Raw genomic sequence first — 27,191 nt, forward strand, 5'->3', positions numbered from 1 at the left:
ATAGAGAAGTTTATTGCTAATACAATTGGTCCTAAAGGAGAGGGCATATGTTACAAGGCATTTAACAGGTTGATTCAAATAGACACAACCCAGCCTCTAACAACTGGGGGTCTCTGGTATCCTGCCTCAAGCAATCATCCTAACAGTTGTTCATATAATGTACATTTTGTTGCTTGAAGTCTCTGCGGTCCATAAGTTGAGAATGCATGATGCGATCTCCACACCGTTGGTACCGGAATACTGATGAAAGAGTATGCATCAGTACAATACCAATCACGGCTTACTTATCATGTATAAAACCTTAGTTACCAAATAATCTTTATTTCACAGAATTAACAAACTTAAAATCTTATACTTTAAAACTTATTAAACCTTTTTTGTGAATATGTAATGTGTAAGTATGCGGGGTGTGATGTAAAGACGCTCGTTAACTTGGGGCAGATGCGTGCACATGAAGCTAATAAACAGCGTTTTCATGCAAGATCTTATGCATTCGCTAATATGTGACTAGTTAACAGCGCAATTGTGTGTATTAATGTGTGTATGAGAAATGGTGTACTTAAATCTCACTTAAACTAAGTGAACTCCTAACAGTGTGGAATGCTGAGCCTTATAGTTCCACATGCCCCCCCTCTCTCAGCAGCCCCCACCCTTCCCAGGCTAAAAAGTACAGTCCTTTGTTCTCCCAGGTTCTTGTGTAAATGCAAATTAGCACAGCTACAAGACCCAAACCTCAGATAACACTCTTGGCTTTGAAGGTATTTTATTGTAGGAAGCCTGCTAATGTAAGGTGCTACAAACGACCCTCTTGCTGTATTCGAGCAGGGCCACCTGGAGTGAGAGCAGACGTTATGTCCATGAAGCTTGTCTTCACAGACTAGTTGTCACGTGGCCATTTGCTCTGTTTAGCTAATGCAATCCAATTTTGACATACTGTAATGGGCTTTTGGTGAATCGCCGTAACTTATGGCGATGGTCACAGATGCAATCGCCTGATGCTAATAGTAATATCGCCACATGTACTAAAGTGTGAGTTTATCTAAAATGGCGCATAGGCGGCCATTCGCAAAATGGTGTCTTGCGATCTCATTTCCAAGATGGCGTCTTGCGGCCAGTCGCAAGATGGTGTCGCTGCGATTCAATTTTAAACTGATCTTGTCTCAGCCAATAATCCAGCTTCGACACTCTCTTACACACCGGGGCCAGCACACTTATGTATTCACATTTTCTCTGCGGTTGCTCTTCTCTGCAGCCACCAGTTATATAGTGGCAATGCACTACCGTATTAATATTTTCCCGGTGGCTGCTCCTCTCTGCAGTCCCCAGGTTAGGGGGGGAGGGTGGGGCGCTGAGCTGCCCGATCACTGCTGACCACTGTATTCAGGACACACTGGGAGAGAAGCCATGACTACTGTGAGCCACGGCTGCTATCTTTACATTGCAGTCTAAGCTGCTGTGCAGCTGCCTGGTGGGGGGTACTGCCAGGCTGGCAAGTCACTGTGGCCAGCAGCAGTCAGGACATACTAGGGGTGTAGTTGTGGGCAGGACCGTAACTAGGGTAGTGCGACCAGTGCCATGGCACAGGGCACCGCAGGGCAGGGGGCGCTGTTTGGGCCTGCCAATTTTCTGTTTATTATCATTCTCACTTGTAGCGTCCTCTTCTTTTAGCCCCAGCCTCTTCTGGTCTCCCCTATCTGTTCCCTGGTCCTTCCCCATGAGGCCATGGCCATTTATCAGGTGCACTATCATATTTCCCTATTTAAAAAATGGGAGGGCACCAATGCTCTCTCTGGCACAGGGCACCAAAAAGTTTAGTTACGGCTCTGGTCGTGGATGCAGGGGGCCCAGAAGGTCCCCTTGAGATTGGGCCCTAATACAGACACAGGCATGCATGTGTTGGGTGTACATGTGTATTAGTAAAATACAGATTATATGGTAAAAAAACGAGGCTTTTGCCCAACTGAAAACTATCTATATATCCACTAATCATTAATGCGGTCTGTTGTTTGTGGTAGGAAACTAATGGCGGCAATATCCCAACTAGAACGAGACATGATGGCAAAGGCTCGGCGCCAGATTTCACAGTGTCAGGACCCAGTGGAGAAGCTAAGATTGCAGTGCCTTGCAAGAGGGGCATCTGGAATTAAAGGTTTGGGAAGGTAAATTGACAAAGAAAATCTGCAATATTTAAGATCTACTTATTCCAGTACAATTTCTTCCTGCATCATATGCATTTTAATAGTGTCTTTCTTCCACTGACATGCAGTGAGGTCAATGGCTGGGGAGGCACACATGGAGATGGGAGCCTGTCTCACCCCCTACTCACTGTAACTCTCCCCTCATTACATTAAGCTTCCGTGTCCATTGATTCTTCAATCTGCATAACTGTGTCTTCTCTTGTTACTGCTGACTGAGTTCCGATCTCTAAACACTGCAATGCATTTCCTGGAAGCATGACACATCCAAGGTGTCCATCAGTGCTCAAGACAAGCCCCCCATACCGAGAGGCATGCCTCTATTAGCTGTCTTTATGTTCAGCTTACTACCCATGGTGTGGCCCCACCCTCAGCTCTTTAAGCAGTGTCTGCAGGGTGTATTTATAATGGGTGCAAGGTGTGCGGGGCCCGCACACTTTCTTTTTATACTTACCTCTCCGATGTCCCATAGAGTAGCGCTGTAGAAAATGCCTGGAAAATGGCCACCACTGCCATTTTCCCTGCATTTTGCGCATATGCAGAAGGAAATCACTGGGAAAATGGCTACAGCGCCATTTTCCTGGTGACCAGCGCATGCGCAGTATACTCCGGGTACACTCTAGCGGAGTCTACCGCTGCTGTCAGTTCGCTGACGGCAGCAAGGGAGAAATGAGGGGGCCCCCGGATGGGGAGTGAACATGGGCCCCCTTCTTTCTTAATACGCCCCTGAGTAGATGACTATATAGAAGCGAGGCTGAGCTGGTTCTGCCTCATATCTCATCTCCCTGCAGTCCCAGGGAGCTCCACAAAGATGGTGAGTGTTAACTATAAATATTAATATATTCTTTGTATTATTCTAATCATTTGTATATCAAATCTCTGGAGCTCTGCCTACCCTGCCTACCCTGCCTGCACGTCTCTGCTTTCTTCCCTGTTATAAGTTTTATCTGGGGCTTTTTCCCTGTGAGTGCAGAAAATCCTATAGCAAACAGCAACATCTTCCTTCATTGTCTAACATGTAGCAGATCTGTCAAAAACAATCACTGATTAGTTGCTAGAAGTCTCTGTACTTGTAATTAACAACCTATTTTTTCATCCCTTACATTGTTTTGTATGTTTACTGCCTTTTATCTCAGTTATATTATTCGGGGGAGTGGAATAACTCTAGCAGTGGCATAAATACGATAGAAGCAGCTGCAATGAGACCTGTATTTGAGGGGGCAAGTATTTGCTAGCTCTCCCCTGTTATCAGTGCTCATATACTCAGGGCCACCTTCATAGGTGCTCCAGGTTTACATGCTGCCTCCATCCGCAGCACCATTACCGAAGGGAAACAGGCAGAGTAAGAGGTGGTGGGAGGGGTCTGGTGTGTACCAATTTAATTAAGGTTGGGCTGGCATGATAGAGAAAAGCAGGTTAATGAAAAATGTTATTGGTGATAGAGAATAGAAGGGCAATTGTAGGAGGAGAAAGCAATGATTGATGCAGAGGCTGATGATGGCCGTGTTTATGATGGGTGAGTGGGGTTTATGATAATACTAGAGAGAGGGATTAAGGACAACTGATAATGAAAGGTTAATTATGAATATGTTGATGGGGATAATCATCATGACCATAGCAATGAAGCGGATATGATGGTGGCAGGATGGTGATGATGTGGTGGAGAAAATGGTGATAAGGATGAAGGTGACCTATGGGGAGGAAGATTATGATTGCAGTAGTGCATAGGGAAGGGGATTTAGTGGAGGGAGAGGTACCATATTAAGGGATAAAGAAAAGAGGAGCTGATAAGGGCAGAATGTGCAAAGAGAAGGGGAAAGAAGGTCTACTAAGAGGAGAATAAAACCAAAGGGGTTCAATGGAAAGAGAGGGGGCTGCATAAAGAAGGGAAACATGAGAAGAGAGATAGCAAAGGAAAGTTCCCAGAAAAACCCCATTGGATATATCTCAAGAGGGATTGTGAGAGTAGGATAACATGGAAGATTGGGGGTAACATGAATATAATCCCCTTTTACATTCTATTTGACGTCATTGTTTTGCTTGCATGTATACTTTATAACATCAGCTTAACAGGAGTCTTATATAACCATTATACAATCTGCTGTGTCTTTTCTATAAGACCTATGCGCACCTAAGTTTGCTTGTGTCTATCTTTTATCTGTCCAGAAACGTAAGGCCTGTGCTGTACCTTAAAATGTATTTCTCTTTTGTACATCAGCTAGACCTTGTAAGGCAGACTGGCAGCAGAGACATCTCACTTTGTGCACCTGGAGCAGACGGTCCTGACTCTCTCCCCTTCCTTCCTATTCCTTTTCCTAACATCTGTTATTTTTCTTGAAACAGAGCATTTCGTATCATGGATGATAACTACAGTAACTCTTTAGATCTAGAAGAATTCTCCAAGGGGCTCCAAAACTATGGCGTACCCCTACAGCCAGAAGAAGTACAGGAAATTTTCCAGCAATTTGACACAAATGGAAATGGGACCATCAACTTTGATGAATTCTTAAACTCAGTCAGGGTAAGAACTAGGACAATAAGCTTTAATTAAATGTATGACATGCCCTAATTTCTTAAAGAATGGTTGATTTCAGTTTCTCAAACCTTTTCTAATATGTTTTTAACGTGTTATAAAGTTTACACTTATATCTGTATATTTTTTATCAAGTATCCCCTACTGTGGGTGGACCTGGTTTATGACGGAGGTACATGTGCAGGATAAAACAAGGGCTGGATTATGAAGGGGTGCGACAAGGGCTGTTCCCCCGTAACCTCCACACACAGGGGCCCCTCAACAGGGTGGTATAACCGAGCAATTGCTGAGAAGGTGCATCTGTTCCCAGACAGGGGCTACCACGGATCTGTGTTCTGTATGCACAATACATATATCCTTATGTCTATCCCATGCATGTTTAAAGTGCTCTACTGTCTTAGCCTCTACCACCTCTGATGGGAGGCTATTCCACTTGTCCACTACCCTTTCTGTGAAGTAATATTTCCTAAAATTTCCCCTGAACCTACCACCCTCCAGTTTCAGAACATTTCCTCTTGTTTTAATACTTCTCTTTCTTTGAAGAATGTCTCCTTCCTTAACCTACTGCACTTCCAAAACCTCAAGTAAAATAATATGAAACTTTAATAAACTGGTCGTTTACCATGGGATACGTTTAATATCCTGACAGCGGGGATTCCGGCGGTCACAATGCCGATGCTGGAACCCGACACATATCGGAGTACCGGCGCCGGCATCCTGACCGCCGGAATCCCGAAGGTAAGTAGCGGGGGAGGGGGGGGTTAGTGTTACTGTTAGGCACTAGGGGCTGGGTTAGGGTTAGGCACTAAATGGGGAGGGCTAGGTTTAAGCACCGGGGAAGGAGGGTTACGTTTAGGCACTAGGGGGGAGGTTAGGTTTAGGAGAGTGGGTTATGGGTTAGGTTAGATATTCTTGTCTTCAGCCGTTGGGATGCTAACCTATACGGGGTACAGGCATCCGGATTCTGACTACAGGGATCCCGAACACAGGTATCCCGTACCCAATCCTTTACCAAGAAATTCCACCTACACATATTTCCAAATGAAGTGTAACCATGTTAATACAACACACAACCATTCTACAGTTAGGTCAAGCACTATGAATGGTCTAGTGTAACGTAAATAAATCTAGCCCCGTGAGCCTGTTTATGCTCAGCCTGCTTACAGCTTGGTTCTAGCCCTGTAACTAATCATGTTGGGCTAGTCCTGTGACTGTTCTAATTTACTTAGACTATTTTAATTGTGGCATCAGAGGCGTCATTGGGTATGATTACATCCGGTGCGCACTCTGATTATACCTGCTTGCCAGAGGCACGACCTTGCCAGAAAAGGGACATGGCTTTAGAAAAAGGGCGTGGCCTTATAGGTGATCCTGATGACTTCACTCTGGAGGAGTATTGTCAGAGATGCTGGGCTGCCCCCGGAGACTGGGCTGTCAGCACTGTCGGCTCCACTTTTATGACAGGAGTCGGGTGCTGCAGGGGAATGTCACACTGCATCACCCGGCTCCTGTCACTGCAGAGTAGCCGGCACTCGCCGCGCCCTCTCATGATGCCACTGCGTCCTCCTCATGATGCCATTGCGTGGCATTAGCAGGATTATGTGTAGCTCGGTGCCAGCTGGTCAGCCTTTCGCATGCGGTGTTAGAACACCATACTGCACCTCTAAGGGTAAACAACGGGCCTTACCTGACCTTGAAGACATAGCATTGGTTGCATTATAGAGTCTAATGCTCCTCCCCACACATGATACACATTGGATTGGCATGAAACTAGAAACAAGAACAAGGTGAATCTATGCTCAAATAGTGTATATTATATATATATATATTATATATATATATATGTGTGTGTGCGAGAAAGCGTGTCTGTCTGTCTTTCTGTTCGTCTTTTTGTCCTTTATGCATGGCTAGAGTTTTGGACCTAGCTCCACCAAATTTTGATGATTCATGCAAGTTCATATTAAATCCAGAGCCTGTATGTTTGCATGCAAGGGCGTAACCAGAGCAGTAAAGAGCCACTTTGGGCTCGGGGTAGGGGCGTGGCCTATAAGCGGGAGGCGCAGCCTCTATGGCGTGATTATGCGTGTTCACGCGCACACCATAGACTTCAATGGAGAGAACGCTGGCCGCGCTTAGTCACAGCCCGTTGAGAACTGCGCTATGCCGCGATGCGTGTGCCCATGTACACGCATCACGGCAATGATGTAGATGGCTACATCTGTAGTAGTATTGTGCGCCGGCAGGCAGAGGCTTACATAGACAGACAGCGCCAGCGCAATTTGAATCTGGCGCCGGTCATGAGCCAATTGGAGCTTGCAGACCAGCAGCCATTCAGGAGCCAGCACTGCTGATCGGCTGCCAGTCTGTGAGCTCTGATTGCCTCACGACCGGCGGTGCTGTCTCCCCATGACACCCTGCCAGTGGGCCAGCTGTAATCAGCAGGCTGGACGGCACCAAATCAACATTGTTGACACCCGGCCCCCCCTCGACGGCCCTGACTAGACCAGCCTACCTTGAGTGCATATGTGGAAAGGGGGCCCTAGACTGCACACCCTTAAAATATATATAATGGGAGGTGCTACCTGTGGAGACTATTGTTGCAAACATACAAAAAGAATTAGAGATGCACAACTCCAACATTACTCATTATATATAATAATACATTTTGCAACAGAATTTTGCAAATAATAAAAGAAGTTTTGGCATAATCATGGCCATGGTTATGGGCCTACCCACCGCGCCCAGGTAACCTTGTGCACAATCTAGGTAAGTCTTAAAAAATGTTATACTGTAGTGCAGCTATGGGTTGATTTTTGGGTTGTGGGTCACCTGGATTGCTTTAGTTGGGCTGCTTCAGGGCATCGTATTATATACACATTTTTCCTTTCTTGCACTTTTAGCACTTCCATTGTTTGTTTAATATATATGTATTATTTTCACATCTTTATTTTTCACTTTACTATATGCACCAGCAGCTGCTCTTATCTATCCTACACCTTTTTACACTTCACCTTTCCTTATTGGAGTGTTGCCCTCGGGTGGCTCAGCTGGCCTGGTTTGGGGGTGTCCTGCGCTCTGGATTTCAACCCCAGTATGTTAGGGACCTACCCTCAGAGGTTACCTGGGCGCGGTGGGTAGGCCCATAACCATGGCCATGATTATGCCAAAACGTCTTTTATTATTTGCAAAATTCTATTGCAATATGTATTATTATATATAATGAGTAATGTTGGAGTTGTGCATCTGTAATTCTGTTTTGTACCTTGGGGGCATGACTGGGTGCAGGGGAAGTGGCAGGACACAGGCAGCTCAGACACCATAGCAGCCGCACCCCTTGTACCCACGATAGTTACGCAACTTTTTCCAAGCATGTTAGCAAACAGTGGGGTCCTTTTCAGGATCAATGGAATGGAGTTATAGGCGAGGACAATGTAAACAAATAAAGGCTGCAGGTGTACTTCAAGGTCCAATCTTCAACCCGGGCAACACTGGGTATCCCAGCTAGTATATAATATACACCAGCACTATACAGGAGCCTAATATCACCACTCTGTTGGGTTGGGGCACTGATACTCAGGATCCCAATGGTCAGAATACCGGCTCCAGAACACGACAGGCATCAGAATCCCTATGGTAAGTATTAGGGTTAGAGTTAGGCACTAGGGAGAGGGTTAGATGGTGGGAGGGGAGTGTTAGTCTTAGGATGGGGGAAGGGTAGATTAGGGTTAGGGGGAGAGTTAGGGTTAGGGGAGGCGTGGGTTAGGGGGAGGTTCAGGATAAGGGTTAAAATAGTTATCAACATGTGTCAGGATGTTGACAGTCGGAATTCCGGAGCTGGAATTGTCACCGTCGGGATTCTGACTGCTGGGATTGTGTACCCAACCCATTTTGGTAGCTACATTACTAAATTCTCTAACACATACACAAACACACACTAGGGCAGTGGCGGATCCAGGGGGGGGCGATTGGAGCGATCGCCCCCCCTTAGAGTCCTTGCCTCTCTCTGCTCTGGGACTTGGGAGAAAACCAAAAACTCCCCCAGTCACTAGTGATGGGTAGTTCACGAATGATCAGTTCAAAATGAACTGATCTTCAAAACTAACTAGTTCACTCAGTTCACAGCTCTGGCAAAGATCAGTTCATCAGGAGGAGCTAAAACAAGTGGGAGGAGTTAGACACAGTGACAAAGAGAGCACAGCAGCTCCATTAGGCATGAATCAGTACTACTAAACGACCACAGGTGGCACTGCTATGCTCAGTCTATGTGTGTGACTGTGCAGCTCATTGAACTAGATTGTCATGACCAGGGCCGGCCCGAGCCTTATTTTTTTGATAAGCGAAGATAGATTTCGGCGCCCCTTGGTGGACTTTGCGTGTACCGAAGTCACAAGACCGAAAAAGGAAAGGGGCGTGGTACCATTGGTATTGCTTACCCATGTGACATACATTTAATGTCATGAACTCGGGACCCAGTGTGCGCCATCTGCAAAGGGCGCGTGGCCTCGTGACAGGGGTATGGCCTTGCCTCACACCACCGTTTTGTCACTGTGGGGGCGTGCTCAGTACTCCTGGAGATTATGGGCTCCCCCCAGAGATTCTCCCCGCACTGTGTAGATGCCTGTGTGCATGCACTTCTATGTATTTTTATGATAGAAATACATGGAAATATGTCCACTTCAAATTTAAATAATTAACAGAAAACAGCAAGATATCAATAAACATAATCCACGTTGAAAACTCATATACTGTATATGAATATACTTCCACTAAATATGTTAATGTCTGGTCTTTAAAAAGATTATATAATATACACACACACACGTTAGTATATCTTTTTAAAGACCAGACATTAACATATTAATCTTATAATTAAGTAATTAAACCAAACACTTTATATAGTGCACCCCCCTCTCCCCCCTTCTCCTTCCCTCCTCCCCCAATGCCCTCCAGGATCTAAGGCAGGGACAGGCAGCCTGACATGTGAGTGATCATTGCTCACCTTGACTTCTACTGTAAATTACATGTGGGCGTTCTAGGAGGAGCGTCAGTGTGCAGCTCCTCATCACTGTTACAGCAGCAGGAGAGCGTTTGGGCAGCGCCGGCGTGACGTTACACGCGCAGCCAGAGGAGTTGGAGCTGCTGAGTTAAAGGAAGCCATTAGTCCTCCCGGTCAGTAAATCTATTCCTGACCGGGCGGACATTAAGTAGTTGTATTAGTGCATCTGCGGTCCGGCTAATGGGTGGTCTGGTGAACATCCAGACCACCCCTTGCTTTCCTACAGACAGTGGATAGATGAACCCAGGGTTCATCATCTCTCTACACCACTTCAGTGTCTGTGGCCGCACCGGGAACAGAACTGCAGCTTCTCGGCGCCCTCTGCCCGCTGGTGCCCTACGTGCTTGCGTAGTTGGCGTAACGGGTGGGCTGGCCCTGGTCATGACTCGTGACTCATTCTAGCATTCTAGTTCACTAGTTCGAATAGGTCAGTGACTCATGTGGAGCTGATTGAAAGAGATTGTCATGATGACTCATTGAGTAGTTCAAAAGTCACATGATACATTCCCCACCAGTTCTCTCACATACAGTTATGAGTCAATACTACTAAACTAACACAGGGGGCACTGCTGTGATCAGATATATACATTGTATGGATCTGATGTAGATTATCAGGATTCATTCTCCTAGTATATTCATTCACAAGATACACTCCTAATCAGCTTAAGACACATTGCTGAGTGCTGCATGCTATATACTGTACTTCTGTTTACTCTACAAGACATTGGGCGAGATGTATCAACCGTCAAGAGAGATTAGCTTCTGTCATTTTATAGACTATGCTTTGCCTAACTTCTTTACTTTATCCATCTCTAAGGTTTGATACATCTTCCTCCTATCTTTACTGTACTGATCTCAATTTTATAGGGGTGATGTATAACACATTCTAAAGAGGACAAGTAGATAACTTGCCCATATTGAGACCATCCCCCTATTTTTATGTGGAGGCTGTAAACCCACCCGCCCTATTGTTAATCTACAGTAGCTGGTGTGCATTAAGTGACATTAATGGTGCAATTAAAAAATGAGGCAAAGGTGTTTTCCTTCTAATTACTGTATTATAAAAGAAAAAAAAAGTGACATTACAATACTGAATTTGGGTCTCTCTCACTTGTATATTATGGAAATAAAAATGATAACAACAATTAAATTAACATCGCAGAGCTAAACATGTCACTACTACTAGTAGTTTGTTATATATTGCTTTTTTAAAATATTAAAAGATCAGACATATTAAACATAGTTGATCATTTGAACAAGACTATAACTCACCTAGGGCTCTATTTACTACAATCCGCATATCGAATGCGGATTGTAGTGTGATATTACCGAGTGAATTTGCATTGCGAATTCAGGCAATATCACAGGGATTTACTATATATCCCTTGCAGGGACAGAGCTTGTGATAAAGCTCTGTCCCTGCGGATCCCATCCGCACTCTAGTCGCGGTATTTTTTCCGAAAGAACCCGCGCATGCGCCGACCCACCGTTGCTGATACCCCCCACACCAACACTAAGCCCCACCCCCCGTGATCGCGGACCCCCACGTCCCCCCCTCCCCCCCGTGCCCCCCCCACCTCCCCCCGCGACCCCCCCCTCCCTTCATTACACTTACCTGCATCCTCCTGGCCTCCGGTGATCTTCTCCGGGCTTCCCGATCAGGTGATCTCCCATACTGCACTGGGACCCGATCACCTGATGACCGGGCCCCAGTGTACTATGGGAGACCAGCTGACCGGAGAGGAGCCATCACCGGAGGCCCGATCACCGGTCCCTGGATTCAGGTAAGTAAAAAAAAAATGTTTAATTTTTTTTTTCTTTTTTTTACAGTAATCAGCTTGCGGTCTGCTTAGACCACATAGCTGATTACTGGTACCGGCTCCCGCCTCTGCTCTCCCCGTTAGAGCAGAGTGGGAGCCCGGTAACCGGGGGAGACCCTGGATAACGCCACCTCCTGGTGGCGTTATTATCACCGGGCTTCCCCCGGTATTTTTTTACAATTTATTTTTAGTAACTCTGGTCGGATCACATTTCCCATTACAATTATGGGAAATGCGATCTGCTTTACTAAAAGTAAGTGATACTAGGGGTTGGAGTAGAATTTTACTAATTCTACTCCAATTGCCCTGTAATAACTACAGGTGAAACTAAAATAATGTGAAAAGGGTGTGAAAACACCCTTTTTCACTTTATTTTAGTAAAAATAATGTTAATAAATAGAGCCCCTAATGAGCTAGTAATTGAAATCCCTGCTGTTTGTGTAATAGACTAGTTCTAGGTTTCCAATCACTTCTCTCAGCAGTGTTTCAGAGCCAGTGATGTAATGACCTAAATGAACTACATGAACTGATCATTGGAACTATTCTTTTCAGTGAACTAGATCATAATGAACTGAACACCAAAATGAACTACATTTCCCATCACTACCAGACACTGCGCAGTGTATTCAATCAACCAGGTGCAGTCACTGTGGCAGTGCTGCTGACTGATGGGCCCGCCTCCCGCTCCGCTCCTCCCCCTCCTGCTCCTGTGTCCTGGCACAATACATGCAGCCATGCACAGCACTCCTCCTGACTAGGTCACAGATTACAATGTCAGAGGAGCAGCGGCATGACAGTGGCTCCTCCCTCCGTCTTGTCCCTTGTAGCAGTACCCCAGGCGCCGCCAGTAGCGCACCTGACAGTACTCAGGAATCCCCCCAGAAAAACAAATGTTTTTTTTCACCCACGGTCATAGCCCCGCCGCCTTGCGGCATTATGCTGCAATTCGCGGGTCTATAGGGAGGGGGCAGAGCCAAAATGATTAGAATTTATAAGAATTACATCACTTTGGTATCATCCACTCCCCCAGACCCGCGAATAGCGGAATTATGTCGTGGGGGGCAGAGCCTAATGATGCAAACTGCCGGCCCCCATCAACAAGCTGCTGCAGCATGTCAGGATGCCAAAGTAAGTGAGAGTGTGTCTGTGAATATATATATATATATATATATATGTGTGTGTGTGGGTGCGTATGTATGTTCCTATGTAAGATATGTGTGTGCTATATAGATATATATATGTGTGTATATGTATTTAGAGAGAGAGAGAGCAAAAATAATGGAGCACTCACCAGAGTTTTCTTCAAAAAGTAGCAAATGTCATCCCTAAATATGGAGAACGGATTATTCATTATAAGCGCTTTATAGATGATGTTTTTTTGATCTGGAGAGGCACCGAGGAGGAATTTAATCTTATGTTGTTTGAGTTAAATAATTTGGATGGCACTGTGTGCTTTACTGGCAGCTGTAGCCGTGACTCTATCAATTTTCTTGACGTTAAAGTGTCCCGCACGGCTGCCAGATCGGTTACCACGTTATTCAGGAAGGATACGGACCGCAATACTTTGTTGTATGCAACCAGCAACCATCCTCCGAAATTGAAAGATGGTCTCCCGGTTTCTCAATTCATGAGGGTTCTGTGCAATAGCACAGATCCGGTGGCGGCTGAGCAGCAATTGCTTGAGATGAAGGAACGGTTTCTGGAACGAGGCTACAGGGAAAAGACTGTGGAAGGCTGCCTTACTAGAGCACGTCACATGAGGACGAAGAGCCATATTCAATTAGAGGCGAAGTTTTCGCCTGTCCAACTGTTCGCTTCATTCGCCTGTTTCAGAGGCGAATTTATTCCGTGCTCGTCCCTGCTTTTCGCCTAATTCAATTGCAAAACAGGTGAACACGGAAATAGGCGAATACGGAACAGGTGAAAAGTACTGAAAGAATTGGGGAAATCAGTCTGTACCCCAGAAAAAGATGCTCTAACATAGGGAATCAATATAGATGTGTACTAATAGCCCTAATAAAACTATTTTGCGTACTTAAGTTGTGTAAATTGCTTGCTATTAGCATTTTTGTAAAAGTGGTGAAGAATGGCATAAAGCTGTATTTTTTGGTGAAAATAAGTAGTCCTGTCAAATTTGGGGTGCTTGAAAATAGGTGCTAGCATGGTTTTATGTCTCTAAAGTGAACTTTTAAAAACCGTGAAAAATCCACCTGCTGCATGCACCTGCAATCCCCAAAACACCTGACCCATACTTGTGGGCCCCCAAGAAGTCTTTTTCGCTACTTTTAATGTTTATCCCCCCACTTTTTAAATTGACACCCCATAAATGACATGTCTTTTTTGGGGTGTTCTTAGGTTTTGGTTTCTGTTTTTTTGCGTATTTGTCCTTTGGGGGGCTGTCCCAAGGGGTCTGAGTTGTTTCCCCACGTTTGCACCCCAAAATAAAGATTTTGCATTTCTTTTCACCAGCTATTGATTGGAGAATCATTTTTGGAGAATTGTTTCCACTTAGGCGAAATTGTCCTGGAATTGAATTTGGCGAATTTTTTTTAGGCACATTTTTCACAAAAAAACAGGCGAATATGGCTTTTCACCTCTAATTGAATTCCCCTCTAAGACTCGTGCACCGGTGCAGAATCGGATGCTGTTTGTCACTCAACATGATTATACCTCTAATATATATTGTGAGTGTGCCTGTCTATTCCTAGATGCTGTTGCCGGCATCTTGCGTTCCAGCTGGAACGCGGAAGCGCAATGTTGATATGTGGTTACTATGACCACTGGCTGATTCCCTAGCCGGATATTGTCATTCCCGGCCGTTGGATTGCTTACAACACGTGGTTGTTTGCACGTGTATGTGCCAGCCGGATGCGCCTCCCGCGAGCCGGAAGTGAGGTTGTGTACTCAGCTGGATGTGATGATCGCGGCTGAGCATACCTAGCACCTTTATGCGAGTACCAGGTGTTGTGTTGTTTATTATGACACATGCCCTGTTGTTAACTGTTGTATGTTTGTGCCTCCTGAGGATGGTCCTTTATGGACCAAAACGTTGAGGGATTCTTCCTCAAGCCTAAACTTGTGTGATATGATTAACATGGAATAAACTCTATTTGCTACTTTTTGAAGAAAACTCTGGTGCGTGCTCCATTCTTTTTGCTCTATGTGTTTGGACTAGGGGTGTGCACCGGCCACTTTTCGTGTTTTGTGTTTTGGATCTGGATCTTTCTTTGTGTTTTGGATCTGGATTGGTTTTGCCAAAACCACCCTTCCGTGTTATGGGTTCTGGATTTTGTGTTTTGGATCTGTATTTTTTTTTTTAAAAAGCATAAAAACAGCTAAAATCACAGAATTTGTTGGTTTTTCTGCTCCTATGCTATTATTAACCTCAATAACCTTAATTTCCAATCATTTCCAGTCTATTCTGAACACCTCACACCTCACAATAGTGTTTTTATGTCCATAAGGTTGCACCGAGGTAGCTGGATGACTATGCTAAGCGACACGAGTGGGCGGCACAAACACATGGTCCATCTAGGAGTGACACTGCAGTGGCAGACAGGATGGCAGTTTGAAAAACTAGGCCCCAAACAGTACATAATGCAAAGAAAAAAAAGAGGTGCAAGATGGAATTGTCCTTGGGCCCTCCCACCCACCCTTATGTTGTATAAACAGGACATGCACACTTTAACAAACCAATCATTTCAGCGCCAGGGTCTGCCACAAGACTGTGGCTGAAATGATTGGTTCGTTTGGGCCCCCACAAAACAAGCTGGCAATTAATCTGTCCCTGCACAAACTGGCTCTACGGAGGCAAGATGTCGTCCTCATCCTCCTCATCCACCGATTCCTCACCCTCTTCAGTGTTGTGTACATCCTCATCCTCACAGAGTATTAATTAGTCCCCGCTGGAATCCACAACCACAGGTCCCTCTGTACATTCTGGAGGCTGGTCTCCCTGGAAGAGTTGATAATTCATTTTATGAACATCATCTTCTCCACATTTTGTGGAAGCAACCTCCTATGCCTTTCGCTGACAAGGTTCCCGGCTGCACTAAATACTCTTTCGGAGTAGACACTGGAGGGGGGGCAACTCAGGTAAAATAGAGCCAGTTTGTACAAGGACCTCCAAATTGCCTCTTTTTCCTGCCAGTACAGGTACGGACTGTCTGACATGCCTACTTGGATGCTGTCACCGATGTAATCCTTTAACAGACAGACGCATGCTTGTCGCTGCTGCTTTGAGGATGCGGGTGCGGCTACAGCCCACACAATTCACAAAGACAGAAAAAAAAGAAGAATTTTTAATTTTTTGTGGAGCGCACTTTGAGGGTTACACCACCCTTTAACAGACAGACGAACGCTTGTCGCTGCTGCTTTGAGGATGCAGGTGCGGCTACAGCCCACACAATTCACAAAGACAGAAAAAAAAGAAGAATTTTTTATTTTTTGTGGAGCGCACTTTGAGGGTTACACCACCCTTTAACAGACAGACGCACGCTTGTCGCTGCTGCTTTGAGGATGCAGGTGCGGCTACTGCGCATACATTTCACACACAAACACAGAAAAAAAGAAGATTATTTTATTTTGTTGGAGCGCACTTTGGGGGTAACACCACCCTTTAACAGATAGACGCACGCTTGTCGCTGCTGCTTTGAGGATGCAGGTGCGGCTACAGCCAACACAGTTCACAAAGACAGAAAAAAAATATATAATTTTTTTATTGTTTGTGGCGCGTACTTTGAGGGTTACACCACCCTTTAACAGACAGACGCATGCTTGTCGCTGCTGCTTTGAGGATGCAGGTGGAATCTAGACGGGATTTGGAACCGGGGACACACTACCTCCATCAATTGTCTAAATCCCACTGCACTAATGGCGGATACCGGACGCACGCCTAACACCAACATAGCAGCCAAGGCCTCAGTCATACATTTTGCTTCAGGATGACTGCTGTCATACTTCATCCTCCTCGCTAATGACTGTTGGAGGGTCAATTGTTTAGTAAAAGTAGTGGTGTTCCTACTTCCTCTCTGGGATGATGAACAACTCCCAGCAGCAGCAACAGCACTAGGAGGAAGTGGTTCTTGATCTTTCCCTATTTTATTGTTATCGGAGAAAGTTTGGTCCTCCATTTATGTTATATTGATATATACGTGCGGCTAAGGTGCACACAAACGCAGAAAATAATTTTTTATTTTTGTTGGAGACTAGTGCACTTTGTGGGTTACACCACCCTTTAAGTAATGAGCCAGCCGGCCCTTTACTTATGGGACACAGGCGCATGCTTGGCGCTGCTCCTTTGTTGATGCACGTGCAACCACAGTGCACACAATTCACAAACACAGAAATTTTTTTTTTTATTTGTTCGGAGTGTACTTTGGGGGTTACAGCACCCTTTAACGGACAAGCCAGCCGGCCCTTTACTTATGACACAGGCGCACGCTTGGCACTACTTTGTTGATGCACGTGCGGCTACTGCGCACACAATTCACAAACACAGAAAATATTTTTTGATTTTGTTTGGAGTGTACTTAGGGGGTTACAGCACCGTTTACCGGTCAAGCCAGCCGGCCCTTTACTTATGACACAGGCGCACGCTTGGCACTACTTTGTTGATGCACGTGCGGCTACTGCGCACACAATTCACAAACACAGAAAATATTTTTTTATTTTGTTTGGAGTGCACTTTGGGGGTTACAGCACCCTTTAACGGTCAAGCCAGCCGGCCCTTTACTTATGACACAGGCGCACGCTTGGCACTACTTTGTTGATGCACGTGCGGCTACTGCGCACACAATTCACAAACACAGAAAATATTTTTTTATTTTCTTTGGAGTGTACTTTGGGGGTTACAGCACCCTTTAACGGTCAAGCCAGCCCGCCCTTTACTTATGACACAGGCGCACGCTTGGCACTACTTTGTTGATGCACGTGCGGCTACTGCGCACACAATTCACAAACACAGAATTTTTTATTTTTTTTTGCACTTGGGGGGAGCACCCCTGATGGACAGAGCACCCCCTGGACAACACTACAGCACCCCTTTAGGACTGGGACTCTGCACAGGACTTTGGAGTGGACACAGCCCCTATGGACAACAGCAGCACAGCACAACACAGCCAGCCCCTATGGACTTTGGAGGAGTGGACACAGCCCCTATGGACAACAGCAGCACAGCACAACACAGCCAGCCCCTATGGACTTTGGAGGAGTGGACACAGCCCCTATGGACAACAGCAGCACAGCACAACACAGCCAGCCCCTATGGACTTTGGAGGAGTGGACACAGCCCCTATGGACAACAGCAGCACAGCGCAGCACAGCACAGCACAACACTACACTGCACTACACTACACTACACAGCCCAGCGAGCCCTAGCTCCCACCCTCCCTCTTCACTGTCCACAGCCGAGTGAGAAAATGGCGCCGATGCGGGTACCTTATGTAGGATCCAAAACCCGCGAGACCCGGAAGACGGGATGATGACGTTTTGCCTCGATTTCAGATCCGAGTCAGGCGGGAAAAGTCGAGGCTGACTCGAATCGGCCCCGGATCGGGGGGGCTCGGGGGGGGTTCGGATTTCAGAAATCCGAACCAGCTCACCCCTAGTTTGGACCCCAAGTCCTGGATGCAACCCAGTGGATGAGAACCGTTACTGATGTGAGTGCGACCTTTCTATTGTGTATGTATGTATGTATATATATATATATATATATATATATACACATATATATAGAAATAGAAATAGTGAAAGATACAGCGACAGGTTTGCTGCTGTTTTAAAACCCGATTCTCCGCATATATTTATTTGCTTTTAGTATATATTATTGGGCTTGTGCAATATATACTACTGACTTTCTGCACTTTATTTAAACATCATGGTGCTGAGGCTTTTTTATGACTTGTATTTTCAATTAAGCACATGGCTAAATAGTTTCATTTCATTGCTCTTTCATTATATTAAGGTTCCTTTAATATAATTTTGAACTAGATTGACACTTTTAAAGGATTAATTTCATATTTGTGTATTATTCTGTGCGGTTTTATTTGTTTGTGTTAGTATGTCTTTATGAATTTGGAATAAATTGCTTTTATTTTCATATATTTATTGCACTTTGCACTTTTATTATTAGAGACGCCTGTCACTGTATCTTTCACTATTTCCCTATTCTCATTTGGGATTTACACCCCAATACTTATCACTGGTATTCAGCTGACACCCTTAGGTAGAGCGGCCTGTTATATATATCATTATATTGGAATCACTCTTATTAATTTATTTATTTATCTATATATAATTCATTTATATTCTGTTATTGGCTGGCACCATAGCCATTACATTGTTCTACAAATATATATATATATATATAAAAATAAACATCACATTAACGGTGGGACTCAGGAATTTGAAAAAAAGATGACACAGCCATCACCTTTCTGGTCGATGTTTCAATACCTTCGCAATTTCATCAGGGCACGCGAATGCATTGAAACGTCGACCAGAAAGGTGATGGATTTTTTTCAAATCCCTGAGTGCCACCATTAATGTGATGTTTATGTCAGGGTTACCGAACACCAATCATGGAGGGTAACTGGGTAAGATATAGACATTATAGTGAGTGCTGGGTTACTGTTTGTTATATGTATATTTATATATATATATATACACATATATACATATATATATATATATATATATACATACATACATACACGCAAGGAAACCCCCTCCCACGAATCCTGCGTTTGCCCCTGGCCACGCAGTGTGGAGGGGTTGACGTCTGGCTGTGTGTGAGACATAGTATGAGTCACCATGGGGAGGAGTTGGGACCAGAAAGGGGTGGTGCCAGGATAGAAAAGCGGAGTCAGGGTTATTATCATTATACCGCCACCCTAAATGAGAAGTCTAGATCTGCCACTGCACTAGGGCCCAGTTAGGTATTATTATCATCCTTTATTTATATGGCACCAAAAGGTCTGTCGCGCCTTACCTAGTATATAAACAAAAGCAGAGTAAACAAAACAAGAACAATAGATGCAGTCCTAATACCCACAAAAGCAGTAGTTGCTGAACTCTGAAGTTCGAAGCCATTGCTGACAATGGGAAGGAGATGATGATATAAGTGAGAGAAGGAAAACACACAAAGGAAGAGGGCCCTGCTCATAAGTGCTTACAATCTCTAGGGGATGGGCAGACAGCCAGGGTTAACGCAGAGGGGAGAGACAGTGAGTGAGGAGTATGGAGCTGTGAGGATGTGAGCTGGAAGGCTTGAATAAATAAGTAGGTTTTGAGAGCTCTTTTGAAGCTTTTTAAAGAGGTGGGGAGACTTATAGGGTTAGCGAGAACATTCCAGAGGTCGGGGCAGCACAGTCAAAATCAAGGCGGGAGTGGGCGGAGGTAATCAGTTGGGAGAAGAGGCGGAAGTCGTTGGTAGAGTGGAGGGTGATGAGGTGTGAGATGTAGGGGGAGAGGATTGGATAAGGGCTTAATACATTAGTGTTAAAAATTTAAATTATAATCTGAAGGAGAAGGGAATCCAGTGTAGGGCTTTGTGGAGAGGGGAGGCAGATGTAGTACAGGTGGAGAGGAAGATGAGCCGGACAGCAGCATTGAGGACAGATTGCAGTGAAGAGAGGTGGGAGACAGGGACTCCAGATAAGAGGAGGTTACAGTAGTCCAATCTGGAGATGATTAGTAAGTGGATGAGGGTTTTTGATGCCTCCATGGCTAGAAATGGTGTGATCCCGGAGAAGATTTAAATAGGTATGGCTGCAGTTTGGCTGCAGTTGCCATCTTTAAAACAGCATATAAATGAGATGAGGAATTATAACACAGATGTGCTTTGACCTTAGTCACACAATAATCCTTAAAACATATTTGTTTTTGAAGATCTAGAATCAACTATGAATATGTCTCCTCCTACTTTAATCTCCTACCCGGCATTGAGGGGAGATGCAGGCATCATAGAAAAGGTAGACAGAAAAAAATCACAGTTTGGGGAGGTACATACACTAAATTGATAATTGTGGGCACCTGCTAAACAAGAGAGCTGTAATAACAATGACTGCATGTACTGTCTTCCATAGCCACCAATGTCCAATGCTCGCAGACAAGTCATACTAGAGGCTTTTCATAAAATGGACAAAACAGGTGATGGACTGATTACTATTGAAGACCTCAAGGGTGTTTACAACCCAAAATGTCACCAGAAGTATCAGAATGGAGAGTGGAATGAGAGACAGGTATTCCAACATTTTCTGGACAACTTTGATTCACCGAACAAGAAGGATGGACAGGTATGTAAGAAAAAAGGACAAAAATTCCCCCAACGATCTGCAATGGGCCAGCAAAAGAGACTTGCATCCTACATAATATAATGCAGTGGACTCAGATACACAAATTTGCAAATATATGATAAACCACGTCAGCCACGTCAAGGTGTCTCTCCTCTGGTGGTCCTACCCTACATAATAATAGCCCCGCTATGGGTCATATAGTCATGTATTTCTAGATTGGGATCAGTTACTGGAGAGAATGCTGATGCCTGTATTGTTATATAGGTAAGCTTGCCATATCTTCCGTTTAATTCGGGACACAGCTGAATTACACAGTTTCTGTGGCTGATTAAAATCTGGTGAAATGAAGACTTGAAATCAGCCAGCCACAGAATCTGTGTAATTCATAGGTGTCATAATTTAAATGGATTATATGGCATATTTAGTTATGCCATATGTCTCCAGATGAGTTGGCTCTCAATTTAGAAACAACTGAATATATGACCCATAGTAGGGCTACTATTATGCAGTGTAGGACCACCTGAGCAGAGACACATTGACGTGGCTGGTGACATCATATATTTGCAAATGTGTGTATCAGAGTCCTCTGCATTTTATCAGGGCTGGCTCAATGCATGTTCGACCAGTGCGGCCGAACAGGGGCGCCACCACATAGAGGACGCACCCCTCCCAACAATTCCCCATTTCAGCGGGACAATCCAGTTTTTCGGGCACTGCTCTGCTGTTCCACCCGCGGGGAAAAGTGTCCCACGGGAGGTTGGGCACCTCCACCGCCGCAGCCATGTGGCAGTGCCAGCCCAAGAGAAGAGGAATGGATGCTGCATGCATGTGCGCGGCAACCAATCAGTGCAGGAAGATGGCTGGGAGCAGACCAGCTACTGAGGTAGTGCTCGGCTTGCCCCCAGCCTGACGTTAACGGGAGGCGTGCCATTCGGGCACCCCCCCAAATGATGACATTTAGGCAGCGTGGTCTGTGGTAATTAGGCCACACCCCCATTTTTGGTCGCAGACAGCTTCACCCTGAAGCCTGCCCTGCATTTTATTATTATTATATAACATGTAAGTCTGTGTTGGCCCATTGTAGAATGCTGGGGGAATTTTTGACTTTTTGTCTTGTCTAGATTAACTCCTCCCTTACACGCACCTGGAATGGGCGAATAAATTGATTAAGCATCTTCCATTCTGTGTATTAATGTTCATGAAATAAAATTTACTAAAAAAAACATACACACATCAGGAAAATGTATTCCATAGAAGTAAATAGCTGCTTCCAATTAAAGAGATACATATGCGTTTTGTAAGTTGACCATTACTTCTAACACTCAACAGTTATTCCGCAGTTTTATGATGGATCCTTTTTTTTGTTACTTATCAATCAAGGCATTTCCCAAACTCCGCTATTACAAGCCACGTTTTAAGGATATCCTTGCTTGAGCAGAGGTGAATTAATTAGTACCTCAGTCATTTTGATTTAACCATCTGGACTCAAGTACGGATATCCTTAACCTGGACGGCAATGGTGGAGTTTTGGAAACTCTGAATCAAGGTGTTGATCAGTCTCCAATAACATATTGTATGCCTGTATCTCTAACCACGTGTGTTTGCCTCATACAGGTAACAGCAGAAGAGTTCCTGAATTACTACAGTGGGGTCAGCGCTTCCATAGACAGTGATGCTTATTTTGTTGTTATGATGAAGAATGAATGGAAAATTTAAAACTCTTACTACAGAGCTAAATAAAGCAATCTTGACAGGTAGAAGAATAGTTCCTAGAAAAATAGATCTCATTGACCCATTGCTGCACATGCAGGGGATTGCAGGCCCTGACATAGGATATTATGGCAGCCCCCTCAGTATATAGAGAGTTCCTGTCTATGGCCAGCCAGCACTGTTGTGTTACAGAAATCAGCTAAGTAACACAGATTGCTTTCTCACTATTCAGTTTAAAGTGCTGATGACGTCCAGATAATTTATTTTAGATGGAGGGACAGATGTACACAGAAGACTGCTTATTTCTGGACCCTTGTATAATTAAAATCTGCAGGAAAATATGATGCACTCTAATATAGAGGGTATCTAGCCAACAGGTAGATGTAGAGTATAGGGGTTATTATATTTGCAAAATAGGCCCTCTGGGCCACATTATTATACGTTTACCCCAAGAATAGACAAATACACAAAAGAGGACCTTCCCCTTATTTATACTTTTTACGTTGATTTATAGCAGTATGTTGTATATAGTTAAACTGTTGCATGACTCCAGCATCAATATACTTATATAATAAATAAAAATGTTCTCTTTAATTAGTGTCATTCGTAACTGTATTACTCGTGTGTGTTTGGTAGGAATAAATGAGTCAGTCTGGTGAACATAAGTAAATGCAGAGATAAAAGATTTTCTATTACTGCTATAGTTGGCAATAGAAAAATATTTAGCAGCATAGTAAATAGGACCATTAGAAAGCTAGAACACAAGTTCTTGTCAACACAAATCAGAAATTGTATATCACCCTGAAACAGCAATTGGGGAACAAAGCATAAGTAGCAAACATTAATATAACACCACAGACCGGGGAATACAAATAACAGGGGCTAGGGGAGGGAAACATGATGAAGCTAGCAGGAGCATGCATTGGCGAGCTGCAGGTGGCAATCGATTCAGTACTCATTGATCCTGTACCCAACGCATGAGTTAACAAACAGTAGGCCTGATTCAGCAAGGATCGCTATTCTGCTAGAACGCACGCACCGCAGTTGCTAATATTAGCGGTGAAATGCAAATGTTTGCAATTCCATTGCGATCACAGCCTAACATAAGGACACCCACTTCCCCTTACACACATCCGTACACTTGGACAACTTAGCAAAATAATCAGTAACATCAAGTAACATCGGACCCATACGCACAGTTAAGGCAGATCAGACCTCACTCAGGAATTGCTAACTTCAGCACACGCTATGAGACCTCAGGCTGCGTATGGAATTGAAGTGGATAATTTATGCTCGTTCCTGCAACGCCGTCCCAACGCACTGGCACGCCTGCATTCACCCGACCACCCCCCGTCACCACCCACAAACGGCACTTTCCTGTCAATCACTGTGCTCGGGGTCTGTGTAATCTCTGCAAACGCATTTCCCATCGCAATTGCTAGTTAGCGCGTGCGCACTGCGATGCATACGCATGCGCAATGCAAATTAATTGACCGATTGCGTGCGTCTTTGCAACTGCAATCCTTGCTGAATCAGGCCTAGTGTCAGCATCGCAGAAGGAAAGAACAAGACAAGCGAGCATAGCAGTGGTAACATGGCGTATGCAAGGTAGGAACAGATGGCGCAATTCACACTATTGGCACACAATTGGCCGGACCATCGGACATTGCACCTGTCTATGGCAGATGCAGAATGTCCAATTGACCATGGTGGCTGGTGTCAGTGCAACAGCATCTATAGACGCGGTCACTGACGCAGCCACCTTCCTTTCCCCAGTCTGTGCGGTAACCATCATGGCGCATGCGCAGTGCGGCCCAGACACATGCACAAAGAGAAACCATCTGACACTTGCGCTTGATGATTTCCCTGCGTCCTCACCCCCTGTACATTCGCTGCCGCTTTCCAATATTCTTGGGGACCCTATGGTTGAAAATATTCTATTAAAAAGGAAACAAAAATGCATATGAGCTCTGCTACCAGGGCCGGCTCCAGGGGTAGCCACGCCCTGTGCAGCATGGGTAGTTGTCGCCCCCTAGCCGTGCACACAAATGGGGGCTTGGCATAATTACCATAGACCACGCCTCCCGTGTAACGTCAGGCTGGGGGTGAGCCCAGCACTCCGTCACTAGCTGGGCTTCCCCCAGCCCTCACCCTGCACTGAATGGATGATGCGCGCAGAATTCGTTCAGCTACTCCAGGGTCGGGCATGGTCGCACAGCATATGCGGTAGGGGTGCCCAACCTCTCGACCTGACCACCTGCGGGACACTTCGGCCCACAAGTGGAACAGCGGGATACTGCTGTCCTGCTGAAATTGGATGTTGGGAGGGGTGCGCCCTCAATGGGGTGGCGTCCCTGTTAGACCGCACTGGTTGAACATGCCTCGAGCCGTCCCTGTCTGCTACCTACAGCTCCTGAAATTGCTCAGTTATGTGTGAAACATATTTACAGACTATGAGTATGTCCAAGCTCTGTCAGATAGAGAGCCACAATTTATATCTCAATGTTGGAATGGCATTCTGTGAGATTTTTTTGAATGAAGTTGAATTAGTCCATCCAATGTAAAGAACAGTATTTACATATTTATAGTAATTTCCAACAAGACAACTGGTCAGAATACCTGCCTATAATAATTCTCAGCACTCAACAACTTTATATCAGTGGGCTTGCACATTCCTGCGTCATGCAGGGAATACTGGGGTGGGAGGGTTGGGGCCTCGTGGCATCATCAGGCACAATGCAGCTGCAGCCCTGACACAAGGGGTGAGCTCAACAGAGCTGGGACGCCGAGCTGCAAGCCATGCAGAGGACACATAAATGGAGAGCTGGAGCCAGGGCCATTGAGACATCTGCAAGCTGGGGTGTTACTGAGGGGTGTAACCAAATCCAGAAGGAACGGCTACGTCCCCTCCAAAAATAAAACATGTAAAATACTATGCGCTGCCACATGCTGTAAAAAGGACATTTGTTGCTCTTAGCAGCTTGCTCATGCCCCTATTGGCCCTTTTAACAGGCCTGGGCCTGGGAGAGTCCTTCAAGACTTGTGGACCCACTTGTGCTGGTCACCTTTCTTGTTCGCATGACACATGGCTTATCTAGGGAGCATAATAGCCACGATACAGATACATTGGTCTACACCAGGCATGTCAAACTCAAAATACCAACCGGGCCGAATATTCAAGGTCTTAAGAGTGTGTGGGCTGCAACAAGTCTTATATGCAATTTTGAAAGGTTTATTATTAATAAAAACCCATGCAGTGCCCCCTGTAGTAGTGCCCCTTATGCAATGCCCCTGAATTTGTGCCCATTATGCAGTGCCCTAGTAATGCCCCTTATAGTGTACCCCCAGTAATGTCCCTTGTAGTGCCCCTAGTAGTGCTCCTTATGCAGAGCCCCCAGTAATACCCCTTATGCAACGCACCCAGTAATGTCCCTAGTAGTGCCCCCAGTAATGTCCCTAATAGTGCCTCTTATGCAGTGCCCCCAGTAATGTCCCTAATAGTGCCTTTTATGCAGTGCCCCCAGTAAAGCCCCTTATGCAGTAATGTCCCTTATGCAGAGCCCCCAGTAATGCCCCTTATGCAGAGCCCCCAGTAATGTCCCTAGTAGTGCCCTCAGTAATGCCCCTAAGGCAGAGCCCCCAGTAATGCCCCTAATGCAGAGCCCCTTATGTTGTGCCCCCTCCCAGTATAGAACAGGCCCCACTCACCTGCGCAATACTTACCTTTCTTCACGATGGCCGCTGGGCACCGCTCCAGTCCACGCTGTCTTCACTCCCACCGTCCCGCGTAGACGCTGCCGCTGATTGGATCTAATTAGATCCAGAGCGGCAGGCGCAGGCTCCTCTCATCGCGGGTGACGTCATGATGTCACCCACGCGCTGCATCACTGGGAACGCTGGCCTCTGAAGCGATCAGAAGCTTCTGATCACTTCAGAGACCAGCGTTGCCAGCTTTAAATATAGGAAACAATGCCCGATTGGAGCTGAGCTCCGATCTTGGCAGGGGTATGGACCGCATATTATTTATATATGGGGGACCACACTGTCGGGCCTCATAAAATGTTTATTCGGGCCACATGTTTGACATGCCTGGTCTACACTGACTTTCTCCTCAGTAGTTGCTGATTACTATAATAGTTGTGTCATTTGTCATCTGCTCAAAGCTGAAAAACCAGCAAAAGTCCAATAGGTTAATATGCCTACTGAGGGACCATTCTTTCAACTTACAATTTGATTTCTGAATCACACAGATCACTCTTCACCAAGTGGCGAGTTGTTGCAAGCAACACATGCACAGATGTGACGTTACGCATTTTTGTGTATGTCGTCCTATTCTGAGTCGGACATAACTTAACCGAACCTGCAGGGCCAGTCCTGGGTTTAAATATAGGGGGTAAAAAATGCGTAGGGTTCCCCCTATATTTAAAACCAGCACCGGACCCAAAACGACCGGAGTGTAATGCCACAGGCCGGAGACCCTATTACCGGGTCTCCAGGGCCAAAGCATTCTCACCCCAAGTCAGTCAGGTCAAACCAGGGATCTAGGGGAGGTGGGGACCCCCTAAACAAGGGGTCCCCCCT

At 45.3% G+C, this 27,191-nt stretch overlaps 1 protein-coding gene across 1 annotated transcript in view; it reads left to right on the forward strand.

The window, feature by feature from the left end:
- CAPS (calcyphosine) overlaps positions 1-23,208 on the forward strand; it is a 40,697-nt gene extending 17,489 nt beyond the window's left edge. The window contains exons 2-5 of the mRNA XM_088448888.1: positions 2,016-2,159; positions 4,539-4,716; positions 20,691-20,900; positions 22,515-23,208. Coding sequence (XP_088305014.1) covers positions 2,023-2,159; positions 4,539-4,716; positions 20,691-20,900; positions 22,515-22,616 — 627 coding nt within the window. The 5' untranslated portion in view covers positions 2,016-2,022 and the 3' untranslated portion in view covers positions 22,617-23,208. The remainder of the gene's footprint in view (positions 1-2,015; positions 2,160-4,538; positions 4,717-20,690; positions 20,901-22,514) is intronic.
- The last annotated feature ends 3,983 nt before the right edge of the window (positions 23,209-27,191 follow it).

This window comes from Taudactylus pleione, unplaced genomic scaffold, assembly GCF_031769625.1.
Source record: "Taudactylus pleione unplaced genomic scaffold, aTauple2 ptg000471l, whole genome shotgun sequence".
Taxonomy (NCBI): Eukaryota; Metazoa; Chordata; class Amphibia; order Anura; family Myobatrachidae; genus Taudactylus; species Taudactylus pleione.